The following is a 21,040-nucleotide window of genomic DNA, read 5'->3' as shown; positions in this document are numbered from 1 at the left end:
TGGCTTGTGTTCCGGCTGTGAGTGTGTAAGAGCAGTTGGCAGAAATATTTATTATTATATTATTATTATTATATTATAGATATTTTTATACATTATTTATACTTTTTTTTATTGAAGTTGCTTATTTTTGGCTATGAAAATGTAATGGTCGTCACATCGCCGAGTTTTGCGAGCATTATTCTCTCCAAATCTCTGAAATGCACCTTACGCTCTAGATTGCGCTCTCCCTTTTTCTATTCGTTGCTATAGTGAACTTTGCCTTGTTTCCCTATTTCTTCGGTTTGTTGCAATGTACTTGAAATGATCCTAGTAATCATGCTCATAAAACCATAACCATCCTAAAAAACGTGTTTTAATTTTTTTTTAGATTTTATGTACAGAAAGATTTCATAATTAATGTTACTATCATGATTTATTATCATGGCAAAGCTGGGAGCATTATGCTTTACAATACGGATCTATATGTTGAGCTTTATGCTGCGGCAGTTTGTTTTCAAGTTCTTATAAAATTTTGGTTACCTAATAATGATGTATTTATTTATTAGTTATAAAAATGTCCCCTAAAAATGTATTATAATAACAATGTCTCAACTTCTTGAAATATTAAATTCAGCACATTCATCGACATTCTTTATCGCGGCATAACTGACCTTCGCGACCATGTCGGCCTTACTTGTTTGTCAAGTTGTCTGAATTGTCAGCCGTCGCAACGCTACTGAGGGACCATCCAAATGTAAATCATTAACCTTTTTCTACTAAATTAAATAAAAAAATCTTTATGGAAATATGTCGAAAGAGTATTTCCACTCAATAGATGCGTTTGAAGAGATTTTGTTAGAAATAAACCCTTTTCGCCCGCTCTCTCCTTATCACTTCTACCCCTACTGTAATAATGCCGTAATAAAATGCGCACATCGATATGAATCGATTGTACACGAACAGGAATTTAAATCAACATTCCACCGCACGAATCATCTCAGCATATCCGTCTCCGTAGCTACGCGCAAATCAATTTCAACAAGGTAGTTTTCTCCCAATTCTTACGACACTTGGGTACGCCGCTTCAACTATCGCGCAAGTCTCTCGAGCGACATGAGAACGATACGCGTCTGTTCATGAGCGTAAAAGGAGAGAGAGAGAGAGAGAGAGAGAGAGAGAGAGAGAGAGAGAGAGAGAGAGAGAGATAAGAGAAGCAAACGCAAAAAAACAACAACAAACGAACGATGATGAGCGTAAACCATAGCAATGCCCGATCGTTATCGCAGCTAATATCGCCCGTGCGAATGCAAATATAGATAATGCTGCTGCACCGCCTTTACCCCTCACCACTGCTACCGAACACACCGGTCGGGCCCATGAAAATGTAAACCTGTGAAACCTGGGGCCCGATTATCTAATCATTGCAATTGATTGCAGTGTTCAACGATTAGAGGAAGTAGTTACCGATCATGAAAGGGAGGAGAAGGCAAGAGGAAAATGGGGAGCAGGGCGAAAGGTGTCGGTTCTGAGACGATGCTGATTGCCAGGTTGAAAGTTCAACTCGATTCCGGTCGCTTGCGTAGACTGTCTACGTCTGTAAACTGTCTACGTCTGTCATTCTAATACGATTGCAAGAACAAGACCACACAAACAGGAAAAACAAATCTTCTTTATTGTATCACAATTTTCTTTACTTATACACTTAATCTTTCGACATTTGGTTGCTGCAATCCTATCTCGCCCGCTTCCTTCCACTCTCGTTCGATCGTTCCCGCTCCTCCAGACTGGCCAGTATGTGCTCGTACACCATCGGGCGCGCATTGATGGCAATCGTGAAGTCGAGATGATTGAAGTTTGCATCCTCCACCAGATGCATCGTCGGCGGTGTCGGCAGCAGCTTGGAAAAGTCCACCGCATCCCGCGGATCGATCAGCCAATCGTTCTGCGCGTAAAAGATCGTCACCGGCGCCGTAACTGCGCTGAGATTGTACGCCGGCGCATTCCAGTGGCTGTAGCGGAGGGTATTGTTGCGCCGGCCGTAATCGTACTGGCGGAATTGACCCGTGCGCTGCAGCTGGGCGTAGTGGAACAGCTGCTTGATGGAGGCGCCGGCCGGATCGTGCCCAACCAGGATCTGCATTGCCATCTGGAAGTGGTGGATCAAGTTCGGGTTCGAGAAGCACATGAAGGGAACGATTACCGATCACTACTATCGCCGCTGCATACTTACCATGTCGGCCATCTTTGGATTCGGTCCCACCGTTTGGCTCACTATCTGCATGCACAGATTGTCCGGATCGGTCATGGGGCAGAGCAGGCGGGCCAAACCGTACTGTGAGGTCAGGTGCGGCAGGAACTGGTGCACGCCGAGCGCATTGAACAGCTCGTGCAGTGCGTCTATGTTCTGGAGCAACCACTGGACGGGCGGACTGCGGACGCGCTTCAAGCAAACGGCGGGAGAGAGCGCGTACATGCGGCCAATCTTTTCGTTGTACTCGGGCCGGCTGGAAGCCATCACGAAGAACACGGTCGTGCCCTGCGAGTGGCCGATGTAGTCGACCTGCGAGGCACCGGTCTGCCCCAGGATGTACTCGATCACGGCGGGCAGATCGTAGTAGCCCATCTCGTGCCAGGTAAAGTCCCAATAGTCGTGCGAGTTGCTGTCAAGGCGCGTATGGCGCCGGGAGTACCGATTGCCGCGCATATCCGCCATCCACACGTCGTAGTCCCGGTCGGCCAGCAGGTAGGCGAGGCTGTTGTTCGGCCCGATGAGCACGTAGTCGGCGGAGCTGGCGAGCAGTCCGTGCACGAGTAGCAGCGGCCGAGGGTGCCGTTGCGTTCGCGGCGGTATTCGAGTGAGGGAAATGATGTACCCGTCTGCACCGGTCGCTTCGTGGCTTTCGACCGGATAGCCATACTTGGTGATCAGCTCCGACTGTATGGCAGGAAAGACACAAACAATCAATTTTTCGGAACACTTCCGCACAGAGTCACAAGGACTTGTCAGTATTAAAAAAAAAACACTTTAAAGAATAATTTGCACATTTGCACCTTACCGTACTCAGGGCTCCATCCCCTATATCGATCGCAAAAAAGCTGCCAATGTCGTTGGCATTCTCTGCGCGCACCTCGGCAGATGCTGCGTCGGCGACGCTGGGCGCTACGCCGAGCAACACGATCAGCGACGACGACAGCAGCAGGGTCAGCGGCATGACGGCTATCATCGACCGGCGTGTCACAACCGAACGTTCTAAGTCGGATGCCATTCTACTACTGACAAACCCCGTAGTAAGTACAACCGATCGGAAGGAGAACCGCTTCACTACTACGCTACACACTGGCCAACAGTTCTGATCTAATACCTACGCTATCATCATCCCGTGATCGGGCGTTCTCACAAGTTCTCACAAGCGTGTGCGCCAGTGCGTTCGCCAGTGCGATATCGTGATAGGGGAAGGGCGACGCAAACACGGTTTGTCTCAGTGCACAACCGGGCATCAGTGACTAATCGGTTGGAATCTTGTGTTGTTTTAGCGATTTTAGCGAAAAGTAAACTGCAAATACATTTTCATAACAAATAGCAACAATTTAGCAGGTGAAAAGCTTGAAAAATGCTGTGAAAAACTAATGATTTGATGTTATGAAATCGCTGCCAACGGTTGTTGTGACGAGTCGTACGAAATCGTTCAAAGTGTTTATATGGTGATATGATGCATTCTCCTGAAACTCACTATCAAGCAAACGTATGCTTGATTTTGAGCTTTTAGCTGGTTAATTGTATAAGTCGCCTTCAGTAGTCACCATCATTAAATAAATGAATTTATTATATTTCATTTCAACAACTAAGATGAATGTGCAAAGGAACATAGTGCAACACTTTAAAAAACGCGTACCTCATCGCGCTCATACGAACCTTGGAGCTTTCATAAAGCTCATTCGAGTGGAGCTTTCGGTAGAGCTGCTCGATTGAAGGGAAGCACTGCTCGAACGACAGTGATGTGCAGTGCATCTGACACACGGTTTAAAGATTCAATTTATTTATTTTCCCAATCTGTAGGGTTTTATTTGTGGTGAAATTTAAAGTAAAAATGAGGCCGAAATTCATCAAAACTCAATATCAATACATTGCTACTATGAAATGCCACCAAACTTCAAGATGGAATGCTTAAATATTGGATAAGATTGGGATTAACTTATGGGCAACGTACTGATAGCGTGGTCGCGAGGGTTCGAGCTAGGGGTGGGTCATTCAAATGCAGTCCAACCCATGAGCGTAATGCATTTGAGACGAACCGTAGGCTCAATAGGTGAACCTGGGACAGGCTGAACCTACTTTAACCCCGATTCCGTACCTAATCCGCTGCAACAAAGGGACGGAATAGCTTATGCTTTTTTGCACCAGTCGAAATCGTTGCCTCTACTGAACCTACTTATACCATACGGGACGACTCGTACGACTCCGGGTCGCTCATCACTTGTTCGTAGAAGTGGTAGTTTTGGTACGTTATTGAACGTAACGGTGTTTGAGAAAGACCATGAGCTTTACGATCTGATATGGAAGAAGTTCCTGTTCTTCGACTAACCCAACACCGTTGAATCGTCCTAAACTACTCGTCCTAAAAATATGAGTGCAAATAAAACGATCAAATTCCAAATCAGCCAGTTCTGATTCGTTTTGGGAGATTCAATAAAGATTCAATCCCTAGATAGATTCGATCGGATCGGATCCCATTTGTTGGATTTGAATCCCTTTAAGATTCCATTGCGATAAGATTGGAATTCGCTTGGGTTTGGGATTAGATTGCTATTGGACTGGAAAAGCGATCGGATCGGGTATTCCAAAGGGTGCATTAGTGACAGATTGTAATAGGATTTATTGGAATTGGTTCGCACCACTAGCTGTTATGAAGCACAAGATCGTCGATTATTCATCAAGGTTATTTAATTTGTTGACTTTGGTCTATATGCTATTCGAGAAAACGTGGTATAGCCTAGATTTTTCCCTTTTTTTTTAGATGGGGTTATCAACTTATTCAATCAACTCATCCGTCATCATCAATCAATATCAGTGAAAGTTCAATAATAGAGACGATTCTTTAGTCCTATGTTATTTTATTTTATTTTATTATCGCATTAGGTAAACTTTTTGGGCAGTAACATGTTACAAAATAATACTCAACAATGCACCAAACACAACAGCGCGCTAGAATGTGGATTATAATTATGTTGCTCTGTTAATACTTGTACGTATAACCATGCGCACCTCAACGCCAAATCTTCGAAATGGAACAGAATGTTACGTCCTTGTAGCCATGCTTACATCTGAAGTTTGCGTTTCTATCAATCAACTCGTACGTACGTACACTTCCTGCGCTCTTAAATTTTAACACCGACATGCCCAGGTACCGGTTATACGCTTGACGCCCAGCGCGTAGCATTCCGTTTTCATCGATCCATCATCGGTCTTCCCGGCCGATAGGAAGAACGCCTATGATATAATACCTAGCGACCTCCACACTGCCGCACCGTAATCCTTTGTCTGAACGCTTAACGCTTCACTAATCACTAAACTTCGACAAAGCAGCGGTCAAATACGCAGCGGGATTTTTGAGCCCACTTCCGGACAGTTAAAGGCCACTTATCCACTGATTCGATCGTCACAGTTTGGAAACGGGTAATATTAATCACACCCTTGAAGCGATAGGGGCGCTTCGCTGATGAATTGATGATTTGATTTGCTGGGAAGGGTTTCACCGGTTAATCATCAGTCCCAGAGGGGGGGGCTGCAGTTTGTAATCATAAACCAACCGATTTGAAGGGTGTCATCTTACACCGAGTGTGCAGTGTGATTAGCGGCGATCAAACCAGCAACAAAAATGGCAGTAATTAAGCGGCAGTTGCATGTGCATGTTGCAGGCGCGTAATGTGTGGCCCTTTAGACACACCTCCGCGCGCGTCAACCACACACGATCATCGTCAGCGTCATCGTCGTACACGTCGTGGGAATTCTCCACCAATTAATGCCCTAACACCCGGTAGCACTCGATGGTTTGCGATCCGATCGCACCAGCGAGCGTCACACATTCCCGGATGTGCGCGGGGCACGCCGATCGTACTGATCGAGCTCCTGCAGCAGAATGGAGTTGAGCAGGCGGGCCGAGTTCTTGGCCAGTATGAAATCGCTGTGCGTGAAGTGCCGGTCGGCGATCTGATGGACGGCGGCCAGGTTCGGCACCTCGTCGGCCAGCTGCAGCGCGTCGCGATAGTTGATGACATGATCGTTCAGCCCGTAGTACACCACGACCGGTACGGTGGCACGGGTCAGATTGTACAGCGGGGCGGGCGGTGATGCGTGGAAGCCGCCCCGGCCAGTGCTCCGCAGCGGGCTGTACTTGGCGAACCGGGCCGTCCGTATGATCTGCGAGAAGTGGTGCAGCTGGCGGAGCGATGCGCCGGCCGGGAAGTGGCCGAGAAAGATGCGCAACATTCGCTACCGGAGCACGGGAAGGAAAGGGCAACAAGTGCGTTAAGAATTTGGCAACCAACGCTAGCACGAACCGGCGAAGCGGAAACACTTACATCGTCCACCTGGGCCGGGTTCCTGCCCGCCACGTCGTACAGCAGCTCCCGGCACACGGTCACATTCCCATCGGCGCACACGATCTTCACCAGCGGCGCAATGAACCGGCGGTTCGGCAGGATCTCGCGCCGGCCGGCCGCGTCCAGCGCGGCCACCAGCGGATCGGCCAGCGTCACGAACGTGCGCACGATCCGGCCCTCCAGCCGGTACATGTACACCGAGGGCGAGATGGCCTGCATGTCGATCAGCTTCGCGCTGTACTCGGGCCGCTCGGACAGCAGCACGAACAGCACCATCGTGCCCTGGGAAAAGCCACCGTAGTGCAGCCGGGCGGCGCCGGTCGCGTTCAGCACGTGGTCGATCAGGGCGCGCACGTCGTACAGCCCGATCTCGTGCCAGGAAAAGTTCCAAAACTCACCCGCGCGTGCGTCCGGATCGTGGTGCAGATGTTTGCGCGAGTACCGCGTGCCGCGCGCGTTGCCCATCCACACGTCGAACCCGGCATCGGCCAGCAGGTAGCCGAGGGCCCGGCCCGGCCCCATCAGCACCCAGTCGGCACAGCTGCTCAGCAGCGAGTGCATCAGGAAGATTGGTGCGTTGCGGTGCGGTCGGAGCGGCGGCTGGCCGGATGCGGCTCGCCGGCCGGCGATGCGGTACAGATCGAGCAGATAGCCGTCCTCCGTTTGCACCTCATGGATTTCGATCTCGTACCCGTACTTCCACACCAGCTGGGGCTTGAAGGTGAGGGGGAGTTGAAACAAAAAAAACGGAGCATTAAATTAGTGAGCGAACAAAGCACGTTAGGGGTGGACGGTACACACAAAAAAAGCATTTGGCAAAATTGATAAAATCAGTAATTAGGTGAACGACACCACGAATTTATTGCAATAAATGAGCAAGCCCTGACGATAGCTAACATTTTGACAAATTTGATAGATTTTGTCTCGTCCATTGGCCACGCCACTATAGAAAGTAAACATTGATCTTGGCGAAACTTTTGATCGATATTTGGAACATGGAGTGTCTTATATATGTGGTCCAATGAGTTTTGATCATGATCTGACACGTTAAATATCAGCTTCTCGTTTGGGGCAATGTGTGGCAATAGACGAACTATGAATCTAAATTTAGTCTGTTTGTTGTCTGTACATTACTTTAAAACCATGCACATATTCAGGGTTTGAAATTGTGTACTGTTAAGGAATTTTAAATGTGTCCTTACAAGTAAGTGAATAAGTCTATATTATTTGACATCGTCCCAAGAGCTTTGAAACAGATGATTCAAACAAATTAGCAGCAAATAGATCATAGTATGATTCAATAATCAAACAATTTCAAAATATTCAACATGTCACTTTAAATCATTTAAAGCATTTAAATTATTTAAATATCTAAACAAACGATATTGCAATTCTTCGACAACTTCTAAAATATTTAAAAATGTCTTTTAATAAAAAATGATTAGTTGGAGTAAAGATAAAGTTTTTGGTGAATTAAAAAAATGGAACTGTTTTTCATCAGGACAGTGGTGCTCACAACACATTCCACATCTTACGCTGGGGGCCGTTCTCGTGAAACTGTCGTCAATTCGTAGGACGTAACAATATGCCCGTCATGGGTTCAAGCTCCGGATGGACTGTGCCTCCAGACGTAGGACAGACTATCATGGTATGGATTATCCATAAGTAGTCACTGAAAGCCAAGACCACTAGTGGTAGAGGTAGGCCATGGCCAAGGTGGATTAAAAATATCAGGTGGTGGAATCTAGGACATTTGGACAATTCGTCACTTGACGCAAGATCCTCAGGATTCAAACGTTGTTTACATTTATTTAATTTGTTCAAATAATTTATCTACCACATTTTTTCGATTAAATATACTTTTAAAATGTATTTTGGGCCTTCCAAGTTCTTATTTAACATTAAAACATGAATTGAACTGTATTATTTCGTTATTATAAATACAAAAATGCACGTATCAACAAAGAAATCTTATCTATTTGCTATGGTTTTTGTGCGGAAACCAATGGTTTACTGTTTTAAAAATGACGTAAACTCCCTCAACTATGGTGACCCCCCAAAGACTCTTTTCCACCACCGGATATTTTTAATCCACCTTGGCGATGACCGATAACGGTTGTATTTATCCAAAGATTAAGAAGATGCTCTGATCATCAGTGCGATCACTTAGATGCAACTATTTTTTTCCACTGCTCATTGATATTGAGAGAGCCGAAGGATTCATGTCTATGCACATGTACATGTACGCATCGGATGTTAAAATAGACTTGCACTAATTTTGTGACCATACCGTTGGTTGGCCTCGAAAGATTTAGAGATTTATCCTTGATCGGAAACCGGCAGCGATCGTGCTCAGAAGCATTCCTGGTTCCATTTGAGTTCGAGAATTTTACCCTCACCTTCCGTCCAATAAAGCCAGAGAGGAGAAGGAAAAGTCATGTTCGCATGATTTCCTTTTTTTTTGCAAAATTGTTAACCCACTAACAGATCACAGACGAGAATGATTTTTTAAAAGAACAAATAAATTTCTATTAAACTGTCTTTAGAGCTTGCGAACCATTATTGTTTCACCTCTTGTTTCCTTTCTTTTGTTGTTCTCCAGCACACCACTGTCAGACGGTTGCAGTACTATAATAACACCATTGTCACCTTACATACTTTGATTACCGGTCCTAGTCCCACAACGCTACACCACATTTTGCACAGCAATCACTCAGGATCAACAGTCGTTACAGAAACCGATCGGACGCTTGCAAGGATCACCCGTTCCGGCACTTACCACCGTCAGGTACGCGTCTTCCTCCTGCAAGTTGCTGAACGGTGGATCCTCCTCCACCTTTTGCACCGACTCGTCCTCATCGTACTCGTTGCTATCGTACCTGCGCGGATGCTTTTGATAGTAATGGGCCGAAAGTAGCATCGGAAACACTAGCAGCAGCAGTAGCCGCTGCTGCGGCAGCGACAGTTGTCGGTGCGCCATTTCTCAACGCCAAACTCTGCGCGCTTCGGTAAACCACGCCGAGCATTCGGATCGCGCGGTCTCGGCTGTTCGGCTCGGCTGTAGCTGCTGCAGAACGCTCCTTTCGCTAGCGGTATCGCAATAGAACTAAAGCGGACCGAATGCTTCGCCGGTACGTTACCCGGTAGCGGCCGCGCATGCTAATGGGCGCCAGCAATAATTGCCATGCGGGGGGCTACGGTGCTGCTGGTTGGTAGTGGTAGCCGGAGTAGCGCGCGATCTCGCTCACAATAGGCCACGGCAACTGGCAGCCGAAATCATGCGACGCGTCTTTTCACGTCCCATTGTCGTCACGTTCCGCCATCGTGTGTAGCGCGTTCGGTTTGTTTGCAGTTGGAGGCCGATCGGAGCCTTTCTACGGATCCGCTCACGATCGTCGGGGTACCGAGCTGCAACCGAACCTTCCAACGATCGTGCTGGCAGAGGATCGCTTCTATTGTTATCGCACCTTTACCTAGGGCATCAGGTTTCATTATCGATCACTTATCTGCTAGCAAGATAAGCTTCAGTTTCATCGCCTCTGCTGTGCTACTAGTTAGTGGTGCTTAATACACGGGTAAGAAGTAGGTCAAAGGATCAACCCGAGTCGATACTGGCAACGCCTACCAAATGATGCTTAAATGCCCTATATTTAGAATATATTAACATTGTTATAATCAATGGTGAGATGTTGCATTAAAGTGGAATTTCTGAGCAATTAGACTCAACGTGATTAACCGGTTAAAGGAAGCTGATGGAGGCATGTGTGCACTCAAATAGACCAACTGTAGCTTTCAATACTCTATTGCATGCGGATGCTTCTCTCTTGCTTTTAATGTTTACCCCCATTTGCCAGCCAAAAGAAGGAGAAAAAAAGTCTTCCTCAATTTGTGCATCACAATACGCGAGTGCATCTTTATTTGCGTGCCAAAAAAAACCGACCGTTGATGTGCAGCACAAACATTCCAATGGATGCAAATGAATCAAACCTTGAAGACTTCGGTTGCGGCCACAAACCCCCGGGCCTAACAAGCAGTCAGTCAGTCAGTCAGCCAGCCACTCCGCTGTTGATAAGGAACAGAACTGCAAACACTTAAATTCAATTCACAGCCTCTTTTGGCAAACCAAAACTTCTCGCGGCTGCAAATGTTTACGATGAACAGTTGCTTTTTTTCTGTTGACTCACGCTCTGCGCCCCGGCGTTTAGCACCGGCTTAGCAGGTGCCGAACCCCCCACGTCGCAACGGCTAATCAGCTGTGCTGGAAAGTAACGGACGGCGGGCTGGAAGAGCCGTATGTGAACTGATTAGGCCTGGGACGACGGACGCGGTTTTCGCAGAACCTGATGACCTTAATTAGTGCCAGGGGACGGGGATCAAACCTCAACCTAACCCAACGACTGCTGCTACTACCATCACCTCCACCGCCATCACCACCACCAGTAGCGAAGGGGTCTTTGATTATAGGTCACAACACTAGCGAGCAGCTCACTGTTGCTGCTACATTCCTTTTGAACTGACCCTTCGCCAGGAAAGCGACAAACACACACACACACACACACACACACACACACACACAGTGGAAAACACCCCACTCACAGATCAAAATCACGTGCCAAACCGTACGCTGCTTCTGCCGGCCTCGACTGGAACGCGCGTGCGTTTCTACCGATCAGAGAGGGGTTTTAAAACAATAATTGAAAATGAAAATTATCACCCCAATAGGGTGGAGGTGAATAGAAAAAGACATGGAGAGAGATAGAGAGAGAGAGAGAGCAAAAAGCAACCCTTCGCACGCGATCACCACGATCGATGTGTGGGTAAATAATGACTGATGATCGAGAGGTGCGCGAACAAAATCAATCATCAAACTTTCAGTGCCCAGCGCACCAATTATCCTTTTAGCCGGTGCGCCGGAACAATGAACGGATCGCGGGGCAACAGCGAACAGCGGCAACGGAGGGGCACCCCATTTGCATTGTGCACTTTATGGACTCACGCTGTGCGGAGGGGCGGAGTGGCCCTAATAGTGGCGAACGGTGCGAAGAATGGGAGAAAGACCACGACACACGATTGGCCAGCAATAATAATAGTAATCGTAATGGAGCATCTTCCTCTAGCGGCTAGAAGGTGTTCTTCGATCAATTCCGACAATAAGACCACTTTGGATGCCAGTTCCGGACGTCAGGTAAACGCTGCCGGTGCACACTTGCTGGTAAGGTCGCATCGTACGTCACAGCAAGGCCACCCGGGCTGAGCACAAGCACGGTGGGGGGTGATTCGGTTTCCGAAAACAGTTGAAAAGACATTCCTGAAAAGACATTGAAAAGACGAACAAAGAGATTGCGATGAGGCAACAAAAAAGAAGAAGGAGAAATTCGAATCCTCTTCCGCGATGATTGTTTGTAGTAATGTTTCAAAACGATTTAAATTCTATTTTCCATTTTAAATCCTAGCACGTTGCGTTAAAAAAGGAAGCACAAGCAACCACGTGCGAGCGAAATTTGAAATATCCCGGCGCCGGGAATCGCGCCAGCAGGATAAAATCCGTTAAACTACTAGGGCAGCAGGATCGATAGGAGGATCACCACACCGATTGTAGTGCTATCGCCAACTCGCCATCCTGTCGCCATTGCTTAAGGCGGCGCTACTTGCACTAATGGCGGCGTGAAACAATAGCATCGGTAGTTAGTACACCTCCTTCGAGCACAGTATGGCGGGCGATGCGGGGACGCTGCTGATTGGTTGCCGTTTGTTTGCCATGGTAACGGCGGTGTACGTTTGCTGCAGGATGCTCCACCTGCAAGCGATCCTTCGACCCTGTTACCAAAACATCGATTTTGGTTATCAATTTGCATCGCCGACTCGACGAAACGAGAGAGAGAGAGAGAGAGAGCGCGCAAGCGAAATCAATCAGCCGCCTACTCTCTCCCTCGGTTGTCGTCGATCGTCGATGTCGCTAAACACGCGGCCGCAAAAAAATCAGCAAACGAGCGATGTAATGATAATTGCATCAATAAACAATTATGAATGTGATTAACTGTTTCGGGGCAGGCTGCGATAGAGGCGATCAAATTGAAGTCTAACGCGCTATGGTGTATGTGTGTGTGTGAGGGTTATGCTGCCTGTTAAAGCCATTGATAGCCACATGCTACCGACCGAGCACGTGCCCCCATCGCTTTGCCCGCGCGATCATCATCATTAGCGATCATTAGGTGGTGAGAAATTAGTTATTTTTCTTTCCATTTGTTGCGCCATTCGTTGCTTTGGAAGTAAAGCGTCCTCATTATGCTATGTTTATGTGGCTATAAAATGATTATTCGTATGGAATTTTGCAAAAAAAAAAACAAAAATTATACATTGAATTAGATTTAAGGTTGTGAAAATTCGCAAACTTGCAAGTTGTCCTTTCTTGTTCGAGTAGTCTGGTTGTCTGTTTTTATTTCGCACATTACACATACAATTGTAACATAACAGTGACTTGGTCCTGCATAAATTAGTGATATTCCCTGTTGTCTTCCTACATATTTACAAGCTCGCCCATTATGGTGCGCTTCTACACTACTGCTACTACTACTATTACTACTACTCGCGCGTATTTAAGGACGATCGCAGCATTTCGTACGCCGACTTGGATGCTTCGGTTCTGTAATGAAGAACAAAAAAACAAAAGAGAAGCAGCTCGTTAATGCTCACCCACAACGTTTACGCGAATCCGGCCAGCGGACCGCACTTACCGGAGCGAAAGGATTGGCCGTAGCGCATTGCGAATGTTTTGATAAACGAGCGGATTAAGCTGCTCTTGCTGCTGCAGCAGCTCGCCGAGCGAACGCTCGCCAGTGTTCGAGCCCGAGCGTGCCATGGTTCTTCGACACGGTAGACCGTGGGCGGCCGCAAACTGTTCGAATGTTTTCTCGCGCAAAAACAACAGCGGCCGAATGATGCGCACCGCTCCTTCCGGGTGCGATTTCGACACATCCTCCGAGCGCTGCACCGCCGGCAGCGCACACAGCTCGCCCCGGTGGAGCAGCGAGGTGAGGAACCGATCGGCCAGCTTGTCGAGTGTGCTGGCCATTGCCAGCACGTTGTACTGCCGGTGGCGAACGTGGTGCATCAGCTGATCGGTAAGTGATTCGTGTGAAGCTGCAAATGATGAGCGTGTGTGTGTGTGGAGCGTGGTGTGAAAAAAAGGCAAATGATCATTACACACTGCTGTTCACACGGTGCACGGTGAAGATCGGCACCTACCTAGCGGCTCATAAAAGTACGGCACATCAAGCTCCTTCAGGTACAACATTAGCGCGCGCGGATCCACTCCACTGTCCGCGCTGCCAACGGTGACGGCGGCCAGCTGCACCTTCAGCCGACGGGTTTGACAAAACTGACGCAACAGATGCAGCAAACACAGGGTGGAGCTACTGCCCGATAGGCACACCAGGACGCGATCGCCCTCCTGCAGCATTTGATACTCGTCCAGGGCCTGAATGGGGGAGAGGAAGTAGGTTCAAGAAATGACCAGTATTACATGCCGGTAGTGTGAAACAGTTGCAGTGGAATGGTATCGGTCAACACATCAGCTGCAGTCCGTTTGCAGTAGTGACCGATCGAAACACTCACAGGCGCGGTTTTGCGCGGTTTACTGTACGATGGAGCGGTTAATGAGCGGTGTTGTTGTTGTTGTTGTTGTGAGTGGTCAGCCAGTCTCGTCTCTCGATCCAATTAGCATACCAACGTCCTTTGCATGTTTATGTGTGTTTGTGTGTTTAGTGAGAAGGAAGTGTATTTCTCAAGGATGCAGATTACGCACAGCGCAGGCAGTTGGCAGCAGGGTGGGTACTGGTGTTGTGGAGACTATCTACTAAGCGCTTGCGAGTTGAATGAATGTTAGTAAACAAGACAGCGAACATACCAGAGGCTTGTGAAGTTAATCATAAGTATTTTTTGCATTTTGAATATAAAATTTCGTTTTAACAAATTCACGTTCAAAATTAAATCTATAAATGAAAACTTGCTAAGGAGTCCTAATTGTAAAAAAATAATTATCATTTGGATTCATAATTTACCAATGTAATTAAAAAAAACCTGATTTAAAATTTTAGATTTACTATCCCTGATTCATAAGCGATAGTAGCGCCAAAGCTGTACTGCAGCGGACAACCCGAAAAGCTCCACTGTTTATCCAATGCACAGCAGCGCCATCTATATGTCAGATCGATAAGCGAGCATTTTAAACGCGGATGCGTTAGAATAGTGCAATAGTCCTTCTCCAACTAACTTCATTTCTTGTGGATGTTTCTCGTTTTTTCTCTTCTTCTTCGAAGATAAAATGTAAGTAAACCGATCCTCATTCAATCTGATTCAATGTGAATCCGCTTACCCATTCCGCAAGCGATGAATGCCACTGTGGTGACTGAAACGAAATTCCGTCGCCCTGTTGGCCTATACAGCAGTTAGAACTTCAACATTAAAAAATAAACCTTAAAAGCCGCATTACAACATTACTTTGCTACTGTATGCACCCATACGTACTACGCACGCTTCACTAATGTCAGCTACATTTCGGTTACAGGAAAATGGAAAAATGGTTAACGATGAGATCAAACGCATTATGATCGAATTAACTTGTTGTGAAATATATATTTCTCTCTCTCTCTTTCTCTCTCTCTACCTCTCTAGCTTTATATTCACTTTCTGCTATATTTATATGTATACATCACACCATCACATGCCATGTTCCGACAAGTATGGTAGTGATTTGTAAGAATAGTTAAGATACATTATCTCTCCTCTCCTGCCCTACCTTAATGAACAATCCCCTTTCCCTCATTCCCGTTTCCTTCACGCGCTAATGACTGTTACAAAGCTACAAGTTACAACAAACATACATCACTACAAGTATTACACACTCTTTCACAGCGGCTACCAAGCAGCACTTTTGTTGCACAAAACCATTGCGATCGGAAAATGTATGCACATATACTTTAGTTACACATTGGAAGGGTTTCATCCAGTCCTACAAAAGCTTCGCGCGATTGCGCAGCAGTAGCGATAACGCCTAGACACAGTAAATACAACAAATAAGACAGGGTAGACAGGGTAAGGATCTTTCGCGTATCACGCACGCAAACAAAAAGCAGCTACAAAATCTCCTTTCCGGATCTCATCTCTCCTCCAGCAGCGTCTTTAAAATATGGTACAGATATGCATTACAGTTCCGCTCAGCAGCTTCATTCATTAAACGCTCTCTCGCCCCTTCAAAACGCACGCGGAAGTTACACGCATATGTCCTTTTCTTCCTCTCCACGTGAGACACTCTCTCTCGTTCTCACCGTCTCTCTTTCTCTCTCTCTTTCTGCAAAGCATTTCCCGCCGCTACTGTTCATCTCATCGCAGGTGGCGTTCTTCATCTTTTTTATATTTTAAACAACTCGGTGAACTTCACGAACAGCTGTTGCACACATGCGGCACACGTTCGTACGCAAATAAAAAAAAAACAAATAAGAGAAAGAAACGGAAGTATATTAAAAAAATGAGTTGGTATCACCTTCGCACGGAGGGGAGGTGAACCAAAAACGAACGTAACGCAAGAAAGTAACAACAACAAAAAAACATTGAATCAAAAACAGTAACACATAAAAGAAGAAAAAAACATTCTTGTTGCAAAAACAAAACAAAAACATAGTAAAAATTGACGCGAAAGACAATAATGAAACACGATAACAGAAAACACAGAAACCTCGAAGCTACCCGGAGCGTTCAATGGTAAATGGTGGATAAAATCGTAACAAATGAATCGTTTACACGCCATACACGCATCTGTGTGCGCCCCGTGGGCTCTCTCGTTTGCTCGAATATGCGCTGCAGCGAATTGTGAACTGAGGGTTTGTGTTTTTTTGATATAAAAACTATGACTATCAACCGCCGTTCGAATCACACGAACATTCCTTTCGAATCTTATTCTCTCTTTCTATATATCTCTATCTCTCTGTCGATTCTCTTCCAATTAGTAAAAGTAAGGTGTGGTTAGTAATGATCGCTTAAAATAGTATCATGAATTAGTAATGCTTTCCCGCTACTTGGTACAACCTGCAACCTGTGCTTGGTCTCCTCTCCAGACTGTCTCTTCTGCTAGATTGTACTCCCAAAAGTATGCCATTTCTCTAGTACGTGGTTAGTTAGCTAGTAGCCGCGAGATCCCATGCTGCAAACACAACTGTTCCTCCCTTCTACATGCCCAAATGCACACAAAATGCAACCGAATTCAGGCACCGTTTGCAGTTTTTTGTTATGCTCTATCTGCGTACTCTGCCCGACCAAACCCGTTTGCGTTTGTCGTCGCGATTTGAGCGCATCCTGCGCGCCAGTGTGTGTAGCAGTAGTAGTGAGTGTGTTACTGGTGTACCGTAATAACGAGTGTAATTAGTTTGCCATACTAAACGAGCGCCCCGTAATAGTAGTAGTAGTAGTAGTACAAGCCAAGCAAAAGTACTGGGAGTAGCATCATTCATCAGCATGCACACCACAAAAAAAAACCACGTGCGGGTAAGTAAGTGTAGAGCAGCGCGAAGGAGGAGCGCCGTGCGCAAGGGTAAGTATTGCGTGTTAAAGCACAAAATTAATCGTTAACCTCGGCTGCCTGCTTCCAGACTTCCTTCGGCATCTGGTGCCACTGGACGCCACCGGCCGTCCCAGGCGTCACGTGCCCGACGACGGTCTCCCCCGAAGGTGTACGGTTGAGGACGTGCTGCTGGCGGGTTAGGGGACTTTTGCCCGCAGTAGCATCGGCCGGACCAAGCGGATGTCGATCGTTTGGACTGGCCGTGTCCGCATTGGGAGATGTTTCAACGATCGATCCACCGGACGGTTCCGATATGAGCCGTCGCGGTGGAATTGCTGGCTTGTGTGTCGTGTTGTCGACATCGGCGGAGACGGTGCGTATCCTGGGTGAGGATGAGAGAGAGAGAGAGAGAAAACAGAAAAAAGCAATTGTTTAATTGAAAGAAATTAATTTCCGATATATTTTGTTCCATTACTAGCTGATAAAGAAACACACACACTAACCCAATTATGATATTATTCCCTCATCGAAAGCACTGCATGAAAGCACATGGGACACAACACACAATCACACACATGTCGCCAAAATGGACATGAATAGCAATTTGCTTGCCGTCCTACCCATCTTCAAGCCCTCCCAGTTTGCCGTAGTAAACCTTACCTACTATCGTGGCCAACCGTCCGGCCCGTCGCCCGTACCCGGCACCCGGCACTATCGTCCGGCGCGTCGCAAAAGTTCATATTGATGCCGGAGTCCTGCGACGACATGGTGGACCGTGGATCGAAACTCTTGCAGGCGGCGATCGGTCCGGCCGCACCGTGCAGCGGCGGCAACGGTCCCATCATATAGTCCGGGCTGGCGGCCGAACTGGGCCGCGGGAACGATTCCGACCGGTGCTTGCTGTTGTCGTGGTCGGCCGACCGGGGCCGATGGAGTTTGGCGTCCGGCGTAATATCGCTGTACCGTTGTTTGATCAAGCTAATGGTAGATGGATGGTTGTGTTTGGGGTCACCATCAGAAAGCGAGGAAAAAGTGGGTACAGGGGATGATGATGATGATGATGGGTGCGTGTGTTTAAAAATTGCAATCATGATGGATGGATGGATGGACGAGATGGGATTACAGTGACAGTGAAGGACAAGCGACGGTGCGTCCGTTGTTACCGGTGGACATTACACACGCACACATTTACGGTATGGGGAAGAAAGAGAAACAGAGAGAGAGAGAGAGAAAGAGACAAAAAAGAGAGAGAACGAGGAAGCACCCGTTAGCGATCGGTGGTTAAACTAGCGCTCCTACGGCATTACTTTGATTCCCCCCTGCGGGGGCCTTTGGAGGGAGCTTAAAGCCGTGCCGGCAAACCAACAAAAAACCACAAAACGGGGACGGGGGATTAACAACTTAAACAAATTCTATAAATACAAACACACACTACTAGTACTAAAAACCAAATGCACTGCTCCCCCCCGACAGAACGACAATTACAGTTTGTGTGGTGCCGCTTCGCCGACACTGGCTGCGTTGGACGTTCCACCTGCTGCTGCTGATGCTGCGCCACCGTTGCTGCTGCGCACTATGTCCGGGGGTGAGTTTTTGCGCGCACCGAGAAATCCTTCGGGCGAGATAATCTCATCGACCGCATTCACGACGTCCCGTATCTCGGACTTCACCTCGTTCGTCATCCCCTTGCTGAACTCGCGCAGATAGTCCACCACATCGCTGGTGCAGATGGAATCGCGCTTGCTGTCCGTCGGCGCAGGATGGCTGCAAGAAGAAGAAGAAGAAGAAGACGAGACGGTTGATTGTAGGATTTACTTTCAGGGCTTTCTCCATGCTTACCTTAGCGGCCCGAGGGAGTTGAAGTTGACCAAGCTGCTCATCTCGATGCTGTCGGTGCTTTCGAGCACATCCTCCACCTTGCTAATGACCTCCCGTATCTCGGACTTGATCTCGGTGGCCAGCTCCTTCGTCATCTCCTTCACGTACGCCTGAATGTCTTCCGTGCTTTCGCTGCAGCTACTGCACACGGTAAGTAAACGAATATAATGACGTACAGTTATTATCTATTTGGTATTATGAAATAAATACAGACGATATTGAAGCGACATAAAAAAAAAACGATATGGTCAAGCACATTGATATGGGAGAGACAAAAGAAATAAGCCACGCGGAGGATGCATGCGGAGTAGAACACGGAACGAAACACGGATCTTTAATCATGCACAGCGAGCGAAATGTGTTAGGAGCGAGCGATCAAGCGCCGAACGTTCTGCAAACATGCAACCAGCATGCACTGGCAATCATTGAAATAATTATCCTTTTAAAACGATTTTTTTCTTAAGTTTAAGCACTTTCTTTTCAGTGTTGAAAAATGACGTTAAAAAACCCCCAATGGTACAATAATTCATTAACAATATATCCCAATGAATGTAGCACAACTCAAATGATTCAAATGCATGCGTTTGCAACAAACAAAACGGAAAGCCGGAAGGAGCGAGCACGGGGACAGCAGCGACAGCGGGTGATGTAAGAAGAAAACAGGAGGAAACAATGAGTAAAAAAAAACACCGGAAAATACACAAAACGGAATGTGGACACGAGCAGCACCCACACCGGGATGCTAACCTTCCCATGAGCGAGCGCAGATTCGGAAGGCTCGGTGTCGGCGACGCTGTCCCCGGATGCGGTGGGCTATCGTTGCGCTGCGTCAGGCTAACGGCGTCCGTCTGGCTGCTGCACGAGCAGGACCGCTGTTTTGGGAGCCGACCGGCCCCCGACGGGGGCAGTATCGGTATCGGTGCGCTGGCACCGCCTGTTCCCATCATGGACAGGGGACGGCGTAGCTGGGGCCGCTGTTGCTGCTGCTGCTGGGATGGAGCCGCCGGCATTGACTGTTGCGTTTGGTACGATCGCGCATGCTGATGGTGCGGTTCTAGCCCCAGGCTGGCGCGCGTATGTGGCCCCAGTGCCTGCAGCGTGGTGACGGAACTGCCATCGCTGAAGTCATGGGTATCGCTGCTCGATGCTTCGCTTACGTCCACATCCCGTGCAGTAAGGCCGGTGCCGCCGATGTGTGGACGATAGCTGGCGGCTCCCCAGCTGTGACATCTGCGCGATTCATTCCAGACGGGCAGGCAGGTAGGCAGGTCGATTTGAAGAGTGTAACGGAAAAAGTGCATCTATTATATATGTATTCCCATCGAGAGTATCCGCGAGCGGGGTGACAATGGGAAGGTATCATAAGGGGGGAGAAGGATGATGGGGAGAGCAAAAGGCTTTCATTGTTTAGGGAACCGTTATCGACTAGCTCGGAATGCAAGAGGGGAGGGGGGGGTGAGAAATGTATATGAGTTGATGCGCCAGAATGCGTGCAATGCACGTGCGCCAAGAGAACGCACACCAACGGGATAAATTGCGCAGCGACATTCGCCAGGCCGAACTGTTCTTGCACATTTGCTTGTATTAGTCACGCAACAACACGCATGCTCAGATTTTGCGCGCCACGATCCACGACACTCGGCTCAGCATCAGATCATGATCATCGCTACGTGAACTCACCTGTTACGGCTCACGTTCATGTCTCGCCCAATTGGTCCACCGGGACCGACGGTGATACCGGCGGCAGAAGTGTTGCTCATGTGCCCGGATGCCAACGAGGTGACGTTCAGCATGGGCGTCACTTCACCGCCGACCGAGAATCTTACCATCGGCGGCGACGAGGTCGGTGTGGGGCTGTGCGATTGGTACGGGGATGAGGATGAGTTCTGCCGGCGGTTCGATATCTGCAGCGGCGAGGCCGGCAAACTGCGGCTCTTGAATCGCTTAATGTCCAGCGCCGACAGGCTGTGGTGTCGATGGATCAACATCAGCGACGAGTTTTCAGGTACTGCAAAAGGAAAGCAAAAA

At 47.7% G+C, this 21,040-nt stretch overlaps 2 protein-coding genes across 5 annotated transcripts in view; both read right to left on the bottom strand.

Annotated features, from left to right (window-relative positions):
* Positions 1-1,628: 1,628 nt before the first annotated feature.
* On the bottom strand, positions 1,629-9,665 carry LOC121590586. The gene is made up of 7 exons (XM_041910385.1): positions 9,359-9,665; positions 6,559-7,293; positions 6,062-6,469; positions 3,388-3,483; positions 3,036-3,341; positions 2,210-2,914; positions 1,629-2,125 (listed from the first exon to the last, which is right to left on the bottom strand). The coding sequence occupies exons 1-7, from the start codon at positions 9,557-9,559 to the stop codon at positions 1,712-1,714; spliced, it is 2,865 nt and encodes a 954-aa protein (XP_041766319.1). The 5' UTR covers positions 9,560-9,665; the 3' UTR covers positions 1,629-1,711.
* A 3,326-nt stretch (positions 9,666-12,991) lies between these two features.
* The window catches only part of LOC121591062, a 49,807-nt gene continuing 41,758 nt past the window's right edge, over positions 12,992-21,040 (bottom strand). Inside the window, exons 4-12 of one of the 4 annotated variants that reach the window (XM_041911414.1) lie at positions 20,693-21,020; positions 19,760-20,242; positions 18,974-19,153; positions 18,620-18,898; positions 17,795-18,112; positions 17,204-17,516; positions 13,825-14,056; positions 13,314-13,719; positions 12,992-13,222 (exon numbers count right to left, since the gene is read on the bottom strand). In XM_041911414.1, coding sequence (XP_041767348.1) covers positions 13,162-13,222; positions 13,314-13,719; positions 13,825-14,056; positions 17,204-17,516; positions 17,795-18,112; positions 18,620-18,898; positions 18,974-19,153; positions 19,760-20,242; positions 20,693-21,020 — 2,600 coding nt within the window. In that variant the 3' untranslated portion in view covers positions 12,992-13,161. Of the gene's footprint in view, positions 13,223-13,313; positions 13,720-13,824; positions 14,057-15,193; positions 16,025-17,203; positions 17,517-17,794; positions 18,113-18,619; positions 18,899-18,973; positions 19,154-19,759; positions 20,243-20,692; positions 21,021-21,040 lie in introns of those variants that run through there. The other 3 variants (XM_041911415.1, XM_041911416.1, XM_041911417.1) reach the window with 3 other exon arrangements.

Source organism: Anopheles merus, chromosome 2R (genome assembly GCF_017562075.2).
Source record: "Anopheles merus strain MAF chromosome 2R, AmerM5.1, whole genome shotgun sequence".
In the NCBI taxonomy this organism is placed as follows: Eukaryota; Metazoa; Arthropoda; class Insecta; order Diptera; family Culicidae; genus Anopheles; species Anopheles merus.
The sequence above is the reverse complement of the archived record's forward strand: the minus strand, read 5'-3'. Positions and strand labels throughout refer to the sequence as shown.

What these genes read in the sequence shown, in the direction of transcription:
- LOC121590586 (XM_041910385.1), bottom strand. Translation starts at nt 9,559, where the DNA reads ATGGCGCACCGACAACTGTCGCTGCCGCAGCAGCGGCTACTGCTGCTG. An exon ending in ACCCGGCCCAGGTGGACGAT is followed by an intron (nt 6,470 to 6,558) that starts GTAAGTGTTTCC and finishes GTGCTCCGGTAG; the next exon opens with CGAATGTTGCGCATCTTTCT. An exon ending in GGGATGGAGCCCTGAGTACG is followed by an intron (nt 2,915 to 3,035) that starts GTAAGGTGCAAA and finishes CCTGCCATACAG; the next exon opens with TCGGAGCTGATCACCAAGTA.